At 38.2% G+C, this 21,941-nt stretch overlaps 1 protein-coding gene across 1 annotated transcript in view; it reads right to left on the bottom strand.

Moving 5' to 3' along the window:
- Positions 1-21,941, bottom strand: part of LOC120079330 (Small GTP-binding protein) — a 78,212-nt gene that overhangs the window by 9,021 nt on the left and 47,250 nt on the right. Inside the window, exons 11-17 of the mRNA XM_039033491.2 lie at positions 17,153-17,307; positions 16,990-17,047; positions 14,295-14,375; positions 14,102-14,188; positions 5,045-5,116; positions 4,829-4,963; positions 74-147 (exon numbers count right to left, since the gene is read on the bottom strand). Of these exons, the coding sequence (XP_038889419.2) occupies positions 74-147; positions 4,829-4,963; positions 5,045-5,116; positions 14,102-14,188; positions 14,295-14,375; positions 16,990-17,047; positions 17,153-17,307 (662 nt within the window). The remainder of the gene's footprint in view (positions 1-73; positions 148-4,828; positions 4,964-5,044; positions 5,117-14,101; positions 14,189-14,294; positions 14,376-16,989; positions 17,048-17,152; positions 17,308-21,941) is intronic.

The following is a 21,941-nucleotide window of genomic DNA, read 5'->3' as shown; positions in this document are numbered from 1 at the left end:
ATGATTGCATCATTCTCAGAAAAGAAACACACTCTATTTTAGAAAACTGTATACAAAAGTTTAATGTCATTACCCAATAAAAGAATATTCCATGCTTGCATAACCTTTGCTTCTGGATTTCAGTTGGTCAAAGAAATCACCTACCATCTGAGAGGGAAGAAAATAAATATCAATACCTACCACAAAAATAAAACAAGGAATAGAGAGATCATATGTTGGGCTTTGAGAGTAGAAATTTTATAGATGTCGACATTCGAATTCTTTTTAAATTAAAATCATACTTAATTATCATTTCCTTTTCCTTTTCCTTTTTAAGTTTCTTTCAATGCTGTTAAATTTAATTTTCAGCGTGTCTTTTAACTTTAAGTTTACTTTGATGTTGTTTCTATGTTTTAAGTCGGTGGTGGATCTTAAATACGGTTCATTCTGGCTCTAAGTGTAAGCTTCACGTATCAACATCCATTAGAATTTGGTTACTCTTCTTAAGTGTGAGTTTCACGTATCAGCATCTATTACTTTCACAATGCTTTTTCGTATATTTTCTCTATAGTGGACAAAATAGTAAAGCACATGATAGGTTTTTCTTTAATCTGCCACAATTTTGGCGAACTAGAATTTTGGGAAGAAATAAAATTATGTTTGAATCTAATACAATATTTTCTAATATAGAAGAAAGACCATCTACCAATAAGGAAAAAATAATTTATATATAAACATATAACATACAACTAATATTACAAAAACAGAGGAAAATTGTTGGGATTCTTCCCTAACAATCACCTGCAAAAACAAACATACGCACACAAAAACAGAGATGGAGCAAGAAACACACTGTCCAGTGGATGGTATTGCCACGAGACAAAATTATTACCCCAAAAGCGAACATAAACACAGTGCAAGTTCAGGGACATCACCAGATAATTCAAGAGAGTTGGTGATGTACACAAAGTGGAGAGAAATCTTATTGAGTTGTGAATAATCATTGGACTACAACCAGCAGCCTTATTTATCAGATAAAAGCTGGCTGGAAAACAAGCAACCGGTTATACAAGTCTAAATAACTGGCTATTGAAGGGTAACTGCTTAGGTAATAAAACAAAGAGTTCAAGAATTAAACAAGAACTTTAAAAAAATACAAGAAAGCTCCCAAGAAGACACAAGATGTCCTGCATCAGCCGTGAACCCCTCTCCTACCGAAAGCTTCAACCAAACTTGTCACAAAAATGCCTTACACGCTCCCTATCCCCAAAATAATGACATTCCTGCCTACCAAACTACCGAATCACGTCCTCCCTCTCGCTACAACAGTCAGACCCCCTCATTTCCCTTTTTACCACTCTACTATAAGTCTTGGAAATATAGGGCTTTACAGAAATTCAACAGGCTAACAGCAGATTAAGTAGGCTACGAACAGGCAATCAGAAGCAAAACAGCATAACAAACTAAACTGAACAAATAACAAATTACTTCTGTCAGCTAACCAGCTCATAAAATAAGGCAATCAAATGGAAATAATTACCAACAAACATTACATTAGTTCAACAACTGCTCAGCCTAACATTACATCAATTTTTTTATTTATGCCTTAATTATTTTCTGTAATTATATTGTATATATCATGATAGGATTTTTTTTTTTTTCCTTTTTTAGATTTAGGAATTCCTTCTAATTAAAATTGACCATTGTACTATTGCAAATAACAAAGAAATGAATTATTCAATAAAATTCCAACTTTTCCAACATGGTATCCAAACAAACAAAATAGAACATAAACATTAAAAAACAAAAAAAAAACCCTAACGCTAGCCGGCTGCTGCTACTTCACCTTCTGTCGCCACCAGTGTAATTGACCGGTACAGATCCACCTGACAACTCGACTGCATGGTGGCAATTCACCTTCGACTCACCCAACGGCATGACCAAGCAACCAAGCTTCTGGTAACCATGCGACCCGTTCGACTTATTGCATTTTCTTGAGCCACAACCACACAACCCACTTTTTTGATTGTTTGTGACAATGTTTCATTCGCTGCAACTACAGGTTTGCACTGTCTGTCAGCTTGCTCCGACCGTCCACCACTCACATCCACCCAGCCCTCAGTTTGCCGACCGTTTGTATAGTGACTCTATATTTTTATCCCTTTCAATTGTTTTTTGTTGTGGCTGATCAGAACTTTGTTTTGGGTACGTCTTTCTTGTGCATTTATTCTGGTTAGTGCTTTTTGATTAAGTTTACAATATGCAATATGTCAAAGTCAAACGACAAGTTGATGGCCAAGGTTCTGACAATTGCAATACTCTGAATATCCAAATTACCATGATCCGACTTAATGGAGACAACTTCCTTCATTGGTCTCAAAGTTGGATGTATATTCACGGACAAAGGAAGATCGAATATCTTTCTAGAGACAAAAAGGCACATTGTATGTATATTTAAGATTGAACATTGTATTATTACAAAGTAACAAAGAATGGAATTATTCAATACTATTCCAACTTTTCCAGCAAATACAACTCTAAAATTTGAGGGTAAAAAAATATGTGATCTGTATTGACATAGATTATAGGTCTTCCTATATAAAATAAAGTCTCGTCACAAGTAACGACAGAGAATAACAATAAAAACAAAAAATATGCACAATGAATATTCATACATAAATGTTCCTAAATAATAAAAATTCCAACATTCCCCCTCAGGTTGGTTTAAAGATGTCTTCCATAGTTTGTTTTTTCAGCTTTGTTTCTTCTTTCATTTCATTTCCTTTATAGTTCTCCCTCTTTCCAGCCACTGTTTAGGCCTTGTTATGCTGTTTGTTTTGTGTTTGACTTCTTCCCATCATTAGTTTTGGTTCTCTCTTGTTTTTTCAGCTTTGTTTTTTCTTTCATTTCATTTTCTTTATAGTTCTCCCTCTTTCCGGCCACTGTTTGGGCCTTGTTATGCTGTTTGTTTTATGTTTGACTTCTTCCCATCATTAGTCTTGGTTCTCTATTCTTGGAAATGATGAGGGCGCTAAAGGGGTGTCAACCTAGTTGAGATGTCCGTGTGCGCTAGTTGATCCTTAAGTCTATGCTTTTTGCTCATTATATAATCCTCTTGTACTTTGGGCTTTAGCTCACAATTCTCTTAATATAAAGAATCGTTTCCTTTTCAAAAAAAAAAAAAAAAAGTCTTCCATAGTAAGATTTTTATCCAATTTGTCAAATTACTTCTTTGGAAGTCCCTTTGTTAGTACATCAACAACTTGCTTTGTTGTTCGAAGATATGAAGTACCTATTGTAGCTGCATCAATCTTCTCCTTTATAAAAAAGGCTTGTCAACTTCAATATGCTTTGTTATATCTTGTAAAACTAGATTATGAACAATAAATATAGCAGTTTTGTTGCCACAATAAACTTGAATAGGTGTCTTTTGTGGAAACTTCAATTAATCAATTATTCTTTTGAACAACATAAATAGCAGCTTAATTATGAACAATAGAAATAGTAGATTTATTGCCACAATAAACCCGAATAGGTGTCTTTTTTAGAAACTTCAATTCATCAATTATTCTTTTGATCCATATGCCTTCACAAATTCCATGTGCCAAAGCTCTAACCTTTCTATCAACACTACTTCTAGCCACCACAATTTGTTTTTTAATTCTTCATGTAACCAAGTTACCTCCAACAAAGATATTTTAATTCTTCAATTATTCTTTTGGTTCTTTGCTTGCATGAGAAGAAAAACTATCATCTGCATTAATTCTTCATAGATTTCTGTTTCCAACCTAGAAGTTCTTGTTTTTGTTCTTCGAGGGTTTTGTTTCTAGCCTAGATCTGCTAATTTGATTCGGAAGTTTTTTTCGCAAACTCAAGTTGTTCCTCATTCTACCACCACCTTGAGTTTGAGTGAGGTTGTTAAAGAAAATTAGAGTTTATTGCTGATTAGTATTTTGGGTTATTACTATTTAGTATTTTCCTTTGTAGTATTTTCCTTTTATGTATTTTCCCTTTATTAGTTCATTAGTGTCAATTTATTCACCTATGTAAAAGGTTGTTATGTATTCTGATTATTCAATAATATAAAAAATTCACACAGAAGAAACCCTCAAAGAAACTAAACTGGTAGAGAGGTTTGGACAAACGACGACATACAAAAATGGCAACGGTACCTAAGGACGACAACTATGGCAAAAGGTTCCAACGACGACATATGACTGATAAACCCATTCATTCATACCTAATGAACACAAATCCATGTCCCGAGTCTGCTAACAGCCCCAAAATCGTTGAAAATGGCTTTACCTAAACCTATTTATGACAACATGTGACCGGAAGTAACATGCTCTTAAATCACTGATTAACCCAAAAGTTTAAGTTGATGTGTGACGGTAAATTTAATATTATATCATCTAATACTCCCCCTCACTTGTGGGCTTGAAATATGTAGACGACCCAACAAGTGGGAATTATTAATGGAGGAGAAAATAACATTGCATGGGTTTGAAACAGGACCTCATGAAGCAGTTACTCTGATACCATCTTAAATCACTGATTGACCCAAAGCTTAAGCTGATGGGTGATCGGTGAAGGTAAATTTAATATTATATCATCTAACATGTGCATAGGGTTCCAGTGATAGTGCGGGTCACAGTGTCAGTTGGCAGCAGCTGGAACTTTTTAAGGATCTTAGAGACACTTCTATAATACAATCTTAAATTTGAGAGGTCAAGAGATATATTGATCGGTATTGATATGTGCAATATAGGTCTGCTTATATAGAATAAAGACCCATTATAAATAAGGAAAGAAAATAATAATAAAAGAAAAATATTGACAATAAACTTACTTCAGCTAGTGGCAGTGCATAGGTGACTGATGCTCTAATTTCTGTAATAAATTTCATTTCTTGAAACTCTCCTCTTCTTTCTTGGGCTAATTCCATCAGGGGTCCAATATACTCTTTTGGTGTAAGCATCTCAATCTATGATCAGGCCAAAATAACATATTATATTACTTGATAAAACAGATGATATTCTAAGTGCTTCCGAGCACAGAAGATGACCTTGACAAATGGCTCTTCAATTGACTTCCTTTTTCCAGGTTCAGGAAGTAATGATGGATTTGAGCATTCAACCTTAAGAAATGAAAAGTGTCATAACGTTAGCATAAGATAACAAAAAGTTCAACTTCCAAATAAGGTAAATAATCATTTATATCATCATCAGATATGCACACACATCGCACATATGCACAATTGCATTCAATGAACAAAAAGATTGGAGGAGGAAGGAGCATTAATATTTCTACATTGGTAATTGGAGAAACAAGTAAAATTTTTAATCTTAATTTCTAAATTAAAAGGTGGAGCAAAGATCAACAGTCACCAAACACCGCTGAAATGTCACCGTAAACAAAAAAAAAAGGTTAGTAAATAATAAAAATTAATGTACTCTTTAACTAAAACTCATTTCTCTTCATCTTAATGTACTCTTTAACTAAAACTCATTTCGCCCCAAATCCCAGGTCTTTTAGGTTGGTAGTAAGTAGGGAGGAGATCTAGAAGGTTGGGATTAATCGTTTCAGTTGGAATGCCAAATCATTAGCGACTGGCGCTGTCTTAAACTTAAAGAAGTACCATTGAGGAAGAAGTAGGGTCAGGTTAGGGCTTCTTCTTTAGCACATAGCAGGGCGGAAGCTCAAACCAAACAACAACATGGTCACCCTTGGTACGGAGTTCCATCTCTCTTTGCCTGAAGCTCTCTTCCTTGATAGTTTGGACTGGAACAAAAGCTGGAATTTACCAATGGCACTAGTCCCGATGTCTTGTGGGAACACCTGCTACACTTCTCTATTACTATATCTGACCATATCTCGTACCAAGGCTGAAACAGTACCGAGATGAACCAGAAGTAGGGGGTCCTACTCAGCTCTTCATTGCCAGCTAGCGCAGACTAGCGGTTAGACGCTTCGTTTGTATGGCCTTTCCCTGCATTATATACCACGTTTCATTTTCATAGCCCCACCCACAAGAACTTCCACTTCTGTTTTCCTTCCTAAAGGTAGCCCTCCACTTCAGGCGATTACGCTCTTCACGGGTTGGATTTCATTTTTTTCATCATCCCTAGATGTCGTGAGCCCAGTAGAGTGTAGAACATTGACAGGGAACCGCGAGGACATCCAGGGCCCGATCTTCTACTGCCTACCTTGATTCATGGGGCAGGGAGCCAACATGGTTGATAACAATTGCACCCTGATCTACGGCTGTAAAGCTTTCCCATTCGCATGCCTTAAGCGGGGGGTCGCCGCTCGATCTTTGTTTCTTCAAAACGAGGTCCGAAGAAAGGTGGGAATAAGGGCTCCTTAAGGTAGCCAAGCGAGCTTCGCGGATTTCATAGTTTCATCGAGGTCGTCATGAGTTTAGTTAGCATGAAACGGGTGGGGCCATCTTAGGAAGCGGATCTTCGTCTACGGGGGACAGTTGACTATTTGACACTTCTGCTATAGCTTAGTGTTGACCATAATGCTCTTCCTTCTCCGTTTTGTTCGTACACGAGTGACCAGCGACACCAGCATAGGACTCCGTGCCGATGGCTGAATAACTACGATAGGATTCACCAGATGAACCGGATGATCCAGCACAAAAGGCTTTATTTTACCTTTAAATAGAAGTGGTGGGAACCTGGGTCTGCAGATACCTGGACTCGTACTCAAATGTGGCTTCTCATCGATAGAAAGAGGAAGAACGGAAATTCTTGGTACGCGCATCGTTTCTTCAGTTGGTGGGGCTTGGTTAATAGCTGGCATTTAATAAACAAAGCGATAGACCCCTGAGTAGGACGGGAAAGGCTAAGCTTTGGTGCCATCGTAAGTCTAGTATACTTAGTGTGCCTAGTGTGAAAGGAGCTTCGGGCAATGTCACTTAAAAAGAAAATCCTATTGGCTATTGAGAACTGGGATATATTGATTCTGGTTTTCCAAAATTGCTTCTTTATGTGCCTGCACCTATTATGTAGATGATGGACTATAAAAAATAGGTATTATACAGACCATGGCATAAAACAAAGAAGAATGTCCGGCGATAGCATAGGTGCTCTTGCTCCCGCTCCGATTGAGTCCGTTCGAGTTTCAGCTTGGCTAGGGCGCTGGAAGAGAAGTCATTAAAGCAAGCTACCGTGTCCTTATCCAAACCACTGCGTACTCCAACAAGGAAGCCATCCCCATATCTACTAAAGAAAGATGGATTTGTTTTGCACCTGATAGCGCAAAAGATGGATGCCTTTCAGTATACAGTATCAATTTCCTACTTAGGAAGAGCCCTTCTCAAAGACATGCGAGCCAGCCTAGAACGGAGCACATGCTACTTCTTCGAAATCGCGAACACCTTACCTTCCTCATTCGATTAAAAGTTTCAATATCTTTGTCATGTCTTCTCTCCACCCCCTTTTTCAACATTTAATTGATCATTTCTGCACTAAACATGCGAAGGTACACAGAAGCTATCAAAGAAAAAGTAGAAGGGAAAATAATCTCTCAAATCTATACACCTTCTGGGTAGTAGATGGCTAAAATTTTCACCAAGGCACTACCCATGGTTAAAAGTTTTAGTTAACCAATGTATACCACACAACTTGAGTGGGAGTGTTAGAGATATTGACCATCTTTATTTTAGTCGACTAATTTTTCCAACCTTTCCTTTTACTCCTGGAGCACTTATTTTGTAGTCTCTAATATAACCATATTGTTATTCGTTTTTGTTTAAAGAAGAAAGATTTCATTGAAAAAATGAAATATGGGGAAACCCCAAACACCTATAGGTGGTTACAAAAAGATTTCCAAAGGGAAACTATATAAGAAAGAGTGAAGTTCTTAAAAGGGTGCCCAAATTTGCACCAATAAAAAGCGGTAGACAAAACAAGATCGATAAAAGAATCAAAAGATGAGATGGAGTTCCTAAAGAGACGCTTGTCACGTTCACCCCATAAGGTCCAGAAAAAAGCACGCAGAATAGTCAGCCAAGCCATCTTCTTTGTGCCAGTAAAAGGGTGTCCCACCAAAAGGGAGTCAAGAATGTCCAAAATATTATGGGAACAAACGATTGACCTCCCAAAGGCGTCCAAAATATCGTTCCAGAAGCGGGAGGCAACGGAACAATGTATAAACAGATGAGTAGGGGTCTCAGCCTGAACGTTGTACGTAACACACCAAGAAGGAGAGACACATATAAGGCATGCGACGTTGGAGATGATCTGCAGTATTGATGGCACTATGACTAAGCTCCCAAAAGAAAATTTTAATTTTCTTAGGGTAATGATCTCACCAGATGACAGAGTATAAATCCCTCACAAGAGGCTTAGAAAAAACCATTAAGTCATCAATGAGAGATTTCACGAAAAACGAAGAAGATGGGCCAATTAACCATCTTTATGAATCAGGCACAACACAAAATCTGACAATAGACAATAATATAGATAACGAAACCCATTCATGGATTTTAGAATCACAAAGATTACGGCGAAGACGTAGGTTCCAAGCCTCAGAATTCACAAGCCACACCTCAACCACCGTAATATCGAGAGACCTAGTAAGCCGAAACAAACGAGGGAAAATCTCATAGAGAACACAACAACTAAGCCAATGGCCTTGCCAAAAGGAAATAGTAGAGTTCGTGCCAAGAGAGCACTGAGTGCGAGATGCAACCAAATCAACAATCTAACAAATAAACCTCCACGAGGATTTGGCCGAAGTACGAGTAATAGATGGCCATATACATGAAGGAGAGCAACATTTAGCCACAATAAGTTCCCTCCACAATGCATTAGGTTCATGTAAAAACCACCAAATCCATTTGGCCAAAAGAGCAGAATTACAACATCGAAAGTTACCTATACCAAGGTCGTCCAAAAGTTTAGGACGTTGAGTGGTTGCCTAATTCACATTATGCATGCCATCCTCACCACTGGAGCCCTCCCAAAGAAAGTCACGAATCAGTTTCTCCAATCTATGAATAACATCAGTAGGGGCACGGAAAAGAGAGAGGTAGTATGTAGGCAAGCTTGAAAGGGTGGCCTGGATGAGAGTATGCCTTCCGCCCTTAGATACATAAGCACGCTTCTAGTTATGGAGCTTCTATTGAATTCTCTCAACATGGTGCCAAAACCTCATAGAATTGGAGTTGTCTCCCGATGGGAGACCAAGATAAGTCGTGCGCCAATGGCCTCTTTTGCATCCAAATGAATTCACCATCCAGTCCAAATCATCCTCGGGAAGGTTAATGTAAACCCCTAAACTTGTTTTACTAGTTAATTAAATTTAAGTCTTCTTGATTATGAGTTAAGATGTGTATTAACGTCAATAGAAAAAGTAGTTAAGTATGTACAGTGAATGATGCGTCTGAAATGTAAGAGAAGGAAAATTTTCTAAGTATTATGACTATATGCATTCAGGTTGTAACATGGTTAGCGCGTAGAGAGTTGGAGAAGTCTATTAATGGTAAGCCAGAAAAGGGCAAGAAAATATGTTTAAGTATGGAACGCTGGGTTCTCAGGTAAAGTAGGAACAAGTTAACACCTAAAGAAAGGAGAGGGTTCCAAGAGTTGGAACTAGTAGGCGCCATGTGTTGCAATCCAACGAGAATGAAAGTGGACTGCACCCCCAAGTTTGTCATCAAGGACGATGACAGTTTAAATGGGGAGGATGTTATAATCTAACTTTGCGATAGCAGATTGTGAACCCACTTGTGCAAACAATGCAGCGGCAACACATGAGTGTCGACACATCTGGCAAAGATAGAGGGCCAAGAGAAGTGTCATGATGCGACCGAGGACGGTGTATCATCCAACACATCAAGATAAGTGGGTAGCATGCCATGTTGAACATTAAGCAGAAAGACAAACAACCATGTCATCAGTGGTGTCAGTGACAAACTCCATGGGGGCCTGATGGGGCCCCGGGCCGTGACCTCAAAAGGTGGGGTTCCATCGCGAGTTTGGACGAGCGGCTCTAGAGTTAGATGCATATTGATAAGATATGCAAGCACGTCGAATTTCATGTCAATCGGAGTTCAGACAAGCACTCTACGTTGGTTGAATGATGCGGCCAGAGGCCCAATGAGGGGGTGTTGTCTTGTGGCTAAGTATAGCAAGTGGTACGTAGGGTTTATGTGACCAACTTTGTATACAATTGTTGAGGGCTAAGCTGACAAAGGATGCGGCAGACGATCATGCGTTGAAGGGAGACATCAATAAAGGGATAAGCTTGCCAGGTGGCAATTAACTAAGCAAACTCTTCATACAAACCCAAGTATGAAGATTTTGCTTAGTTAATTATTTCAAGTTTTTTTACATGATGTACTCTTATTTCAAGGAAGTGGAGTAGTGGAGTTTCAGAAAGATGCTAATAAATTATTTCAAGGTTTTTTTTACATGATGAACTCTTATAATTTCAGTTCCATTTTAAAAACCCTGATCATGATTTAATAATTGTTTCTTTGATAAGCATGTCTATGTTAACTATGATTTAAAGTATATGTTTCACTTAAGACAGTCACTGACTAGCAGAACTGCTAGGCCTCAGGATGTCGACTGCTACCTGGGAAGAAGTTGTGTATAAAGAGACGGAAAAGTAAAAGCTGCTTGTCGTTGAGTTTGATGCCAACTTCGGAGGAAAAATTTAAGAGCTTTCAGTTTCATCATCAAGCCATGACCAGGCCACAAAACAACTAGATTATTACCCTACCAAGACTCAACAAAAGGCCGAAAAGAAGGAATATGAAGCCAAGAGTTCTCAAAACGAAATGGCATGGGCCCCAATCAATATTGCCGACAGTCAGAGCCAAGAGAAAGTGATCAGAGGAAACCCGATCTAAACAATTCACCTTAAGAGTCCCAAACTTAGCAATACATAAATCAATAATCAAGAAACGATCAGTCGGAGAAGCATACTAAATAGGTTCGGAGCTAGACCAAGTAAAACTGCCATTACACAAAGGAATATCCCTCAATTGATAATTAGATATCCTAGACCAAGTAAAACTGCCATTACACAAAGGAATATCCCTCAATTGATAATTAGATATCCAGTAATTAAAGAGTCTCATATTGTTGGTGATCGTATTTTCGTGCGATTTCTCCCATGACCATTGTGTTACATTAAAGTCGCCTCCAATAAGCCAACTATCACCACCCAACCCAACCGAATCATCAAGTTCCTGCCAAAAATAAGGGTGATACAAGCCATCTGATGGACCATATATAGTCAAAAGCCAGAAAGAAAAACCATCTGCCATAGTAACCTGAACAGAAAGAGTAAAGAGTCCCTGGATAACATCATTAACAGTACCAATTGCATCAAGCATCGTCCATCCAATAAAAAAGGAGCTCCAAATAGATTTAACCATAAAAGAGTCGATAACAAGCAATTTGGTTTCCTAAAGGACAATGCCCGAGTTGTGTCCTTTTAACAAGGGCACGTTTCTTCCAAGAATTCAAACCACGTACATTCCAAGATAGGAATTCCACTGGCCATAATCGTCACCCTCCCTGACAGCTAGTGGTGTTGTTTTATCATAACAAATGAAGGAATGTAAGTTTTGTAATTCTCGCCTATATTTGTTTTGCTTACTAGTGCCGGATTTCTTAGCCTTTGGAGGAGGGAGGGAGGGAATAGCCATAACACACAAGCCATGTTCCGAGAGGATACAGGCCATGTCACGCAAACTAAGGGGACAATGAGCAGCCAGTGATGGATTTCCATGGTCGTGGAGCTGTGAAGGTGGGATCGGAGGGAAGGGATTTTAGGTAGGGCTGGTCAAATCGTCTGGGACAGGGGGGAGGATGCTAATCGGATGGCTGGATTCGTCAAGGTTGTCGCCAAACACAGCATCATCCAAAGGGTAAGGGGCAAAATCATTGGGGATAATGGGCTGGTAAGATAGGCCTCCGAGTCAAAATTATTGTGGGTTGGGTTTTTCGGAGTGGTAAAATGTGTGGTGCCTTCGATAAGGTTAAATGGGCCTTCATTGAAGGTAACCATCGCTAGAGAGGGTTGGGTAAAGGAGGGGGAAGGAGATTTGGTGGAGTTGGGGATAATTATGGGGCAGGTCAACGAGGTCGTTGGAGGGGGAGACGGTGCCTTAGGGATTTGGTTTGCAACAATAAAAGGAAAGTCGGTAGGAATTGGCAGCTATTGTAAATTAGGCAAGTTAGCCTTGACCAGCAAGGAATTAATTGGGGACTTTCCTTTGTCAATGGGGGGAGGCTGAAAATCCGTAGCCACATTAATGTTGCCCTGATTTGTCGTCGTGTCGGAAAAGGGAAGGTTATGGCCGGTGGCGAATCTATGAAAAATGATGCCTTAGGCGTCCGACGTCGGCAACAGGAATCTGAAAGGGGTGTGCTTTGGCCTGCGACTATCCCACGAATATTCACCATAAATTCCGATCCAGTAAGCTCTCGAGGTAATATCAGCTGCAAGGGATTGAATACTATAGAATTCGACCGGATTTTTAAGCGAGCACCCCAGAGATTTATACCTCTATCGGTTTGGCTTCAAGAACAAATGAAACCACCACATTGATCGCCAATGAACTTGAAAATTTTGTCATTCCAGAGAATTGGTGGGAGATCGAAAATGTCAATCCATCCCCCGAATGAGGCGGTGAGCTATCATTGATAGGAGAAAGAGTTTGTGGCGTCCAAGAATTTCAGCCAGAACTTCCCAAATAGGAACCAGTCATTATGCTACCGTGGAGATTCTGATATTTTTGGATTATAAATGTGGAGAAAAGCTTTGTCATCAAGCAGTGGATTGATCGTACAGCAGGATGAGAGAGATGATTGGACTGTATCATAAATTTCCAGCCAAGAATCATAAGGAAGGTAGCACTGCACCACCACCATTGAATTCCATTCAAGATGAAGGCAAGGGAGGGCTTCATAAAGGTGGACAGTAACCGGGGGGATGGGATTCAAGGGAGGGGGGTTTGGCTTAGCCATCTCATGAGGCTTGATGGGGTTTGTAGGTCTTGGCTGCACAACAATCGTGGTACTGAAAGCTTGGGTGGGAGGTTAGGGTGGACCGACCATATAATCAAATAGTAGAGAGTAGAAAGAAAACCAGCCTTGTTTTTGTTCCTCCGAAGGGATGAAGATCTTCGTCTGGCACCCCGTGTGGTAAAGGTGAGTAAGTTTGGCATAATATCAATTCTTGTTGTGTAATTTCTCTAACCAGAGGGTGTCGTCGTCAGTGAACTTTTTAAAAAATTTGTAGTTGCAGGGATCATGCTGAAGGGAGTGAAAAGAGGAGGAAAGCCAATGGAGAGCTTTCCAAGGGAGGTTAAGGGACTATGTCGATGATCGGCCTTTTTCAGTTATTCTCACAGAATTGCCATTGCTAGTGTCATTGAGTTGTAGGGTGAAAAGCTTCCGGTCAATATGGATAGAACGAGTGGGGTAGGAGGGGGGTGGTGGGGGCATGGTGGTGGTCATGGCGGATGGACACTTATGGGAAGTTTGGTGAGGGAGGTGGAGAGAGGAGAGAGCTTTCTATTATAAAAATACCAGAATTATTCATCACGTCACCACATTGTTATTCTTATTCCAAGAACTAACAACCTTCTATATTTTTAATTCTCGACATGTATACAGACTATTAATTATTAAGGCACTTATATGAATGAAAAACTACCGTGTGAATATGATGTTCAATGTTTGGTAGAAATGATTAATTCATTGAAAAAAATTGGTTTTTTTTAATTATTTAGATTTGGATTGACTCACCCTACCTAGCTTCAGAATTCATGATCTAAATAAACCTATTCTGGTTCAACTTATTTTTCTTTTAACAAGCAATGAAACTGTTTATTGCTGAAATGAAAAGACTAAGGCTCAAAAGTTACCAAAAACAACTAAAGAAACAAGCTTATAATGCAACTCAATCGAAGATTTTGGTTTTGCAAATCAAATTTTGTGGGTAATCGTTTTTTGAGCACCTACAGAGAACTATCTAAATCACATGTGGCTCTAGATTCACAACTACAGCAAGTAGTACGTACATACTATTTTCATTCTTCCAACTACCGTAAGATAATGAAATATAAGCCTTAGGATAGAGGAGAAATTACAGTATCACCGTTTACACAGTTAACTCTATATACAACGCTTGGAGCAGTTGTTATCAGGCTCAGGTTGTATTCCCTTTCAAGTCTTTCCTGTATAACAGAGGCATTTGTAAGAAAAAATTTCTTTTAACGTTAGTTTCAAATGCTGGAAGGAAGGCAGACAAGTCTCGTAATGAAAAGATAGAAGGAAAAGAACCTGGACGATTTCCATGTGGAGAAGACCCAGAAAACCACATCTGAAGCCAAAACCCATTGCACTTGATGTTTCAGGCTCAAACTGTATGAAGTTGAAGTGCCAAAACAATTAAATTCATATCATATATTGTTGTAATCAATCAGATTGCAACAATAGAAAATGGTCTGGACATAAATGATTAAAATAGTATGAGGATGGGTAGTGGAAAATTATAGCAAAATGAACGGCAAAAGAAGAGGATGCAAACATGCAACGTCAAAGATCACAACATAATTTTCTACAATATAACGCAATGATGTAGGGAGAAATTAAGAAGCACGGACACCAACATGCGACACGAATACGACACAATGCCAACACGGCGACACGTGAATTTATAAAAAAGTAGGACACGACACATTGGGGACACGCTATTCTTTATTTACTCTTTTTATAAAAATAAATGTATGCATAATTTGACATACCATGAAATATGCGCACATATATTTAACAAAAAGTAAGAAGAAACATAAATGGAAAAAAAAAAAAGTAAAGATAAAAACGAAAGGAAAATTCCTTAAGTTTGTTTTAAGGGTGCAGAGTTGAGTTTTTAAGTAAGGATATCTGGTGCATTTTTTTATAACCTAAAAAAATCTACTTTTTGCCGCCTATTTTTTATTGCTTAACTTTTTTTTTTGTTAACCATTCAATTACACACATTTTCTTGAACTTTCAACACTCAAATAAGATGTCAACTTTAAAACTTCACATATATTTTATAAGTTTCTACATGTAACCAATGTACATGCAGAGAAAATACTATTTTTTTCATAAGATCAACCAACTTACAACACACTTTCACACTTGTCGAATGTATGAGTGGAACATGCACAAGAAACAAGTAGGCCATAAAGGGGTTTAGGGATTTCTATGGCATCTTATGTCAAATTGTAGGAAAGGGTTTATTATGCATGTATGTTGGTGGGTTTAGATCATTTGTATGTGGCACTATTCATAAACATGACATAGGGAATTGGTTAGGGGAGGAAGAAGGAAAAGGGTTACACTTGGTTAGGTGGGAGATCATTGAGAAGCCCATTGCCTTGAGGGGTTAGGGACGGGGAATTTCAAGTTCCGTACGGCTTTGTTAGGAAAACGATTGTGGCGGTTCCCCCTTGAGTTTAATTCTTTTCGATATTGGACCATTGCTAATAAGTATGTACCCCGTCCTTTCGAATAGTTGTCACATGGGGTTAAAGGCATATACCAGAACTAATGGCAGGATACTTTTAAGCGATTCCCTTCTTTCTCTCATTTGGTCCACAATATGGTGGGGGAGAGGAAAGATACTTTTGAGAAGATCAATGGATTGGGAATAGACCCCTTGACTCGTCGTTCCAGTGCCTCTTTCCATTTGTCTTCCTTCAAAATTGATTGGTGTCTGAATTTTCACTTGGTTGGGGAGCTCCTTATCCTTTCGTTTGGTTTTCGTCACTCTTCATCGAATAGAGAAGTGAGGGAAATGGCCTCTCATTTGGCCTTGTTTATAGGGTTTATCTTTAGACACGAGAGAAAGGATGTAAGGGTGTGGAGTGTAACTCTTTATTTTGTAGCCTTTTTTATCCTTCTCCTTTAGGTGAGTCAATTCTTTTTCTCTTTGGACGATTAAGAGTTTGATGAAAGTTAATTCTTTACCTGATATGTTCTAAATGGAAAAGTTAACACTTTGGATCGGTTTGCGAGGAAGATACTCTTATTAATTGGTTCATTCTGTTGTGTTCTGGGTCGAAAGGCAAAAGAAGACTTGGACCATGTTCTTTGAAGATTTGAGTTCGCAAGAGCTGTTTGAGTGACTTCTTTCAGACATTTGGTTTCTCACTGACTCACCACATGGAAACATATGACATGATGGGAGTTCCTCCTCCGGCTGCCGTTTTATGAGAATGACCAGTTTTTTTGGCTTGGGGCACGTGCTATTCTGCGGGATCTTTGGGAAGAAAGAAATAACAAAGCATTTAAACGGCTGGAAAGGCACCCTAGTAATGTTTGATCCCTTGTTAGATTACACGTTTCCCTCTGGGTTTCAATTTCGAAGAACTTTTCTAATTATTATATACGTTTTATTTTATATAGTTGGAGCCCCTTCTTTTTATTGGATACATTTTTTTGTGGGCTTTGGTTTTTTGTATGCCATCATATTCTTACACTTTTACTTAATGAAAGTTGTTACAATTAAAAAAATAAATAGGAAACTTTAACAACATTATGTCCAAAATTGAGTTTGCATTTTTAGAAAAATGCATCAATATGCCTTACAAAACGACGCATCTAACCTCTTTTTTTTCTTTTGAAGCAGTTGAAATTGGGAAGAAAATAAAGAAGAAAAAGAAACTGATTTTCCATCAACACTACAACTCAAACGATTTGTATCTATTCCTAAATTATTATAGTTCTACAGAAAGAATGCTATAAAAAAACTGATTCTCAAACTACATGCTAAAAAGTTCATATGACACAAGAATATTAACTAGCCAATCCTCACGTGTACATGTTTTCCAATTTCTACCTCTTCTCTATGATGTAATCATGTTAAGAAGGTTGTGATAGGATAAAATCTTTGTCTTCAACTCAATAAAATCAAATTATTGAAAAATTTAATCAATATATAGAATGGACTTAAAACCGAAACACAAAATAAAATCAATGGTTCAATAACCTTCAACGCAGCATCATTAAGTTGTAGCTTTTCAAGGGCATCACGTAACTCTGGGAACCTAAAAAAGAACTCAAAAATTTAGGTTAAGAAGAAAACAAGCAGACCATTACTTTGTAAATTTTAGAACATAGAAAATAAATGAGAATAAGCAGTGGATCAATACTGGTCTGCATCAACCGGAAAAAGGCCACAGAATACCATTGGAGTGGCCTCCTCATATCCAGGTAGGGAGTCTTTGGCCTTTCTGCCATAGTGAGTAATGGTGTCTCCAACTCTTGCATCAGCTACTGATCTTATAGAAGCTGAAAGATAGCCAACCTGAAAATGAACAGGGCAAGAAAATAGAAGAATAATGTTGAAAGGAGCATCAAAGTAGGGACATTTTTGTAAATAACTTTTCAAGAAAGCTTTATTATGTCATTCCCAGTATGTTTCTCGATCCCTAAGGTTTAGGTTTTTTCTTTTAACACCCAAGAATTTAGGGGTTAATTAGATTAGTTTGAATTGTTTTAGCTTTTCTTGTATAGCAACATAGAGCAAAATACATAAATGGCAAATTCAGTAAATCTATTTCAAATAAAGAAAAATCATTTAAATTTTTAAAAATTCCAATTTTGCCCTTCTCATTGCCACAAGGCTTTTGCCTGCCTCGTTGACACTTTCTGCTTCCTCGACGGCTCATTCCTCGCCCTTCTTCTCCTCTGAATCCTTTCCTCCTTCCTTACTCCTTCCCCCTCTAATTTCGACTCCTTGAACTCCAAATTCAACACCATTTGCCCTCCCTCAGATTCTACCTCCTTTTCACAAAATTCCCAAAACCAACATCCCTCATTGGCCTATGACCCACCAGACATCACCTTCTACTAGAAGCCCATGAAGGAGGAGGAGGAGGAGACGATGGTGAGGAAAAAGAAGAAAAGAAGGAGAAGAAGGAAAAGAAAGAAATACTGATAGACCTCTGTCAGTGTATGATAGACACTCATAGTTTTCTATTACTATCTTTCAGTGATGGACACTGATAGAGGTCACCACCAAATCATCCTCCGGCATCTATCCATCAAGTTCTCCATGCTTTCGCAAAATAAAACTCGACAATCTTCCGACGCTCATCACCATTCCTCTCGTCATCAACGATGAAACTTCCAGCATGACTAGTTCTTCTTCTGTTTCTTCTCAATCTCACTCATCACTCACTGCCTATTTCAACCTCAACAAATCTCATATTGAGAAGCTTGTTTCAAAGTGAAAAGATCCATCAATGAAGATCGAATTCTACACTGGCTGCCTCGGTCCATCCACTTGCAGCAGTGACGTCTTTGGAAGCTCCGAGAAGAAGGTTGGGCACGCGTGTCTTCCGGGTCGAGTATGGTCATGCGAAAGATTGGCTTTCAGAAGAGTTGTGGTTTTTTAGACTATTCACTAGGGCGGGAGGAGTTCTTGGCATATTTTAAATTCTTTTTGGGCTTCTTTTTAGGTTTTGCTATATGTGTAAATAACTTGGCCTATTTTAGCATTTTTGAAACCAGCCATGTTTTTTTTTTTTTGAAGCGGAAATTCTTTTTTTTTTAATCACCTTATGATCTTTAGTCTAAATAATCAAAAAATATTAGAAATCTCCATCGTATCAATGCCTGTCGCATCAAAAAACTCCTATTTATATACATTTTTTTCTAACAAGATACGAAAATATTCATTGAAAAATGAAAAGAGATTGATGCTCAAACTTTTCTATTCAAGATATTTGTCGTAATTGGAGTGCTTTTATTTTCTCAGTCTAGGTATTTAATTATCTTGTACTTGTTGTTTCTTGTTTCATGTGACATTGTATTTTGAACATTAGTCTCTTTTCATTATATCAATGAAAAGTGTTGTCTCCTTCAACCAAAAAAATAAAAGGCAAAGGCTCATCAGCAAATGACTCTTAACAACCACGGTCAATTCTAACAAAATAGAATTAATTGCTTCAACTCCCAAGAACCTCATCGACAACACATTAAATAGTTTGAACTGATCACTCTTCATGCATGGAACCTAATAAATGAAAGGCCTTTCCAAAGAGACTTCATTGATAAAATCAAGTCCCACCAAGAACTCGCCAGCAACTCTTCATGCAGAGAAAATAATAAGAAACCTTTCCAAGGACTCTCCACTAAACTTCTTTAAAAAAGCCCGTTTAGCCTTAGCACTAAGACCACGAGAATACCACAAGATTAATTCCACTCCTAAGCAAAGCCACCCAAGTTGACTTTAATGACTCATCATCAATTGGAATTTTCATCGCCCAAAATTACTTTTTTGGAAAGAAAAAAAAATCCTTTGTCTAAAACTTACTAAGAAGCTTGAACTGCTGGAGAACGAGAGGGAACTTTGTGCAACTGAATACCACAAATTTCAAAAGAGAAGAAAATTTGAATGGAGTTTGAGAGGGAGATAGATAAATATCTACCCTTTTTGAAGGTCGAAAGACGAAAACAAAGCCCTCCAACTTCTCTCGAGTATAAATTATCAAAGATTGATGCAAAACGACCTTCTGAAAGTTGTTCAACAATTTTTGGGACCGCCGAACCAGCATAGAATGGTTATCCTTTTGAGAAGGAGGACTAAAAAATCTTTCGATAAAATGAGGATTCGAATTGGAACCAGGGAAAGAGATGCAAGATTGACCAAAAGTCTTATCCCTGTTATGTGCTTAGGGTTATAATTTGGAGGAATTAATAACCGAACACAATTTTCTTCTAACTTGACTGAATTTACTTTTGAATATTCTGAGAGACCAAATTTTTTTCTTCCATACGTAAGGAAGAGGCAAAGTAGGTGTACGCCTAGGAACATTAAAATCCATGGAAGGATGGTCATTCGGTTTGCATTGTGGAATAAGAGATTTATCTTGGTTGGAAACCAAATCAGTATTAATTAAGGGGACATTTACCGGAATTCAACAATAGACATCTGAAAGAACCGGTGACTTTTCACAGCCAGTTGGCTTTAATAAAAGCTAAGATTCATGCACTTGTTAATGGATGGATCTTTGGAAACTGGAGATGAGATAATAGCAGCAATTGCTTCCACACTTGAGTTTTTCACTATTTCTTCATTCAAAGGTAATTTCAACCATAAGTGGGAACGAAATAGGAGCTAATTGCAACTGAACATCAGTTCATTGTCCTTAATAATAAAGTTGTCATCTTCCATAAATCTGATTTGATCAACATTCAAATCCTCCACACAAGATAGACTAAATCCTTCATGGCCTTATAGGATACCACACTTTTCGTTAAGAGAATGAAAAGAGACTAATGTTCAAATATACAAAGACAACACATAAAAAACAGTCTCGTATTGGTGCAGTAAGCCTCAATACTCATCCCGGTTGGCAAGTTTAGCATTCTTTAACCCCAAGTGTGGCAAGAATCATCCCGGAAGCATTTTGAATTTGCTTGAAGCTAATGCGGTCTAGGCATTGCTTGTTGAAATTTGGTTTGAAAGGAATCAAAGGTCTTTCACGATAAATCTTTTGCTTGGATGGAACATTTTGAAGTTGCTCGAATGAACGCATCTTCTTGGTGTTCTTTGTCTAAAGCTTTTGAAGATTTCTCCATTCAAGATTTGTGTTTAAATTGGAATGCTTTTATTTTTCCAACTTAACGATGTACCATTAGTATATTATTTATTATGTTTTGTTGCATAAGGTTGTTTTGGATATGATGAAGGTGCACACGTTTTGGTTTTTGAATTTTGTTCTATTGTTTCCTTGCATCTTATTGTTGTACTTTGAGCATTAGTCTTATTTCATTATTTCAATAAAGAGGCTTGTTTCCATTTCCCAAAAGCACCTGGTGGAACCCTTTAAGCTCATATGGGGCAGGAATGGTCTCGAAATCGTCTGATGACCACCCAATACACTAGTTTTAATATAGTTTAGCTACAGGAATCACCTGATTGCACCCGATAAGCCTTGTAAGCTAGTTTTGACCTTATTTGTGGTCTAAAACCATCCTGGCAAGATCTCGCCTTGATGTAGAAGCAGGATAGCCGATTAAACACGAACCAAGATGTTGAGAAATGATGTGGCAAGGAGTTTAAATGATCTTAGCCTTGTGCTGAGGCTAGATCGCGTTGTGAGACTTGTCCTAGAGTAGAGGCAAGTCGGCTAAAGCCGCGAAAGAGGTAAGATGCACAAGAGGGCGAGTACATTGTTGAGAACAAGTAAATTTAGAAGCGTTGAGTTGAGAACACTTGGTTGATTCCATGTCGTCGAAGAGTGAAAGGATGCTCGGGGATAAGAGTTTGAGCTGATGTTTGATGCAAGTTGCAAAGCAAAAGAAAAGGGAAGAGGACGATAGAACCTTGCCTAGTGTCCGACAAAGTAGAAAGACTTGCTAGAAAGAATGTATTGGCTAGAGTTAGCCTTTAGGCTGCCCACGTTCATGTTAAGATCATGGCGCCACACAGTTGAATAGTTACGACTGTGACACCAAATGCCCCCAAAAGAATTCACCACAATGCTATCTTCAAAATAATGCTCCACAACTTTATGAATTTTCAACCAAGAATTATGAGCACAAGTCTAGTGATGACATAGATATAGATCTTACTGAATCAGTGTCTTAATACTTTTTCTTTACTAACCCAAACTGTATGAGGCATTGACTGCTCACAAGGAAGTGAGGAAACAAAATGGACAGTACAACGTTGTGGCTTCCTTTTCACTGATTTAACAGAGTTGTTGAAATGTTCTTTAACAGAATTCATGCCAGAAGAAGTATCCATCTTTGATTTTAAAGGGACCTTCTTCAATACCAATTCTTCCTTTTCTTGAATATAAAATCTCTTAGTATTTTCCAAGAAAACAAGCCACCCTTTCTTGCTAGAAAGGGCTGGGCTGAGACCCGGAAAAACTTCCTTCCACCTGAGAGAGGCAAAACAGAATATTCAAGAAATCAACCGTGTTG

Source organism: Benincasa hispida, chromosome 6 (genome assembly GCF_027475165.1).
Source record: "Benincasa hispida cultivar pf3 chromosome 6, pf3_genome.v1.1, whole genome shotgun sequence".
NCBI classification, from domain to species: Eukaryota; Viridiplantae; Streptophyta; class Magnoliopsida; order Cucurbitales; family Cucurbitaceae; genus Benincasa; species Benincasa hispida.
The sequence above is the reverse complement of the archived record's forward strand: the minus strand, read 5'-3'. Positions and strand labels throughout refer to the sequence as shown.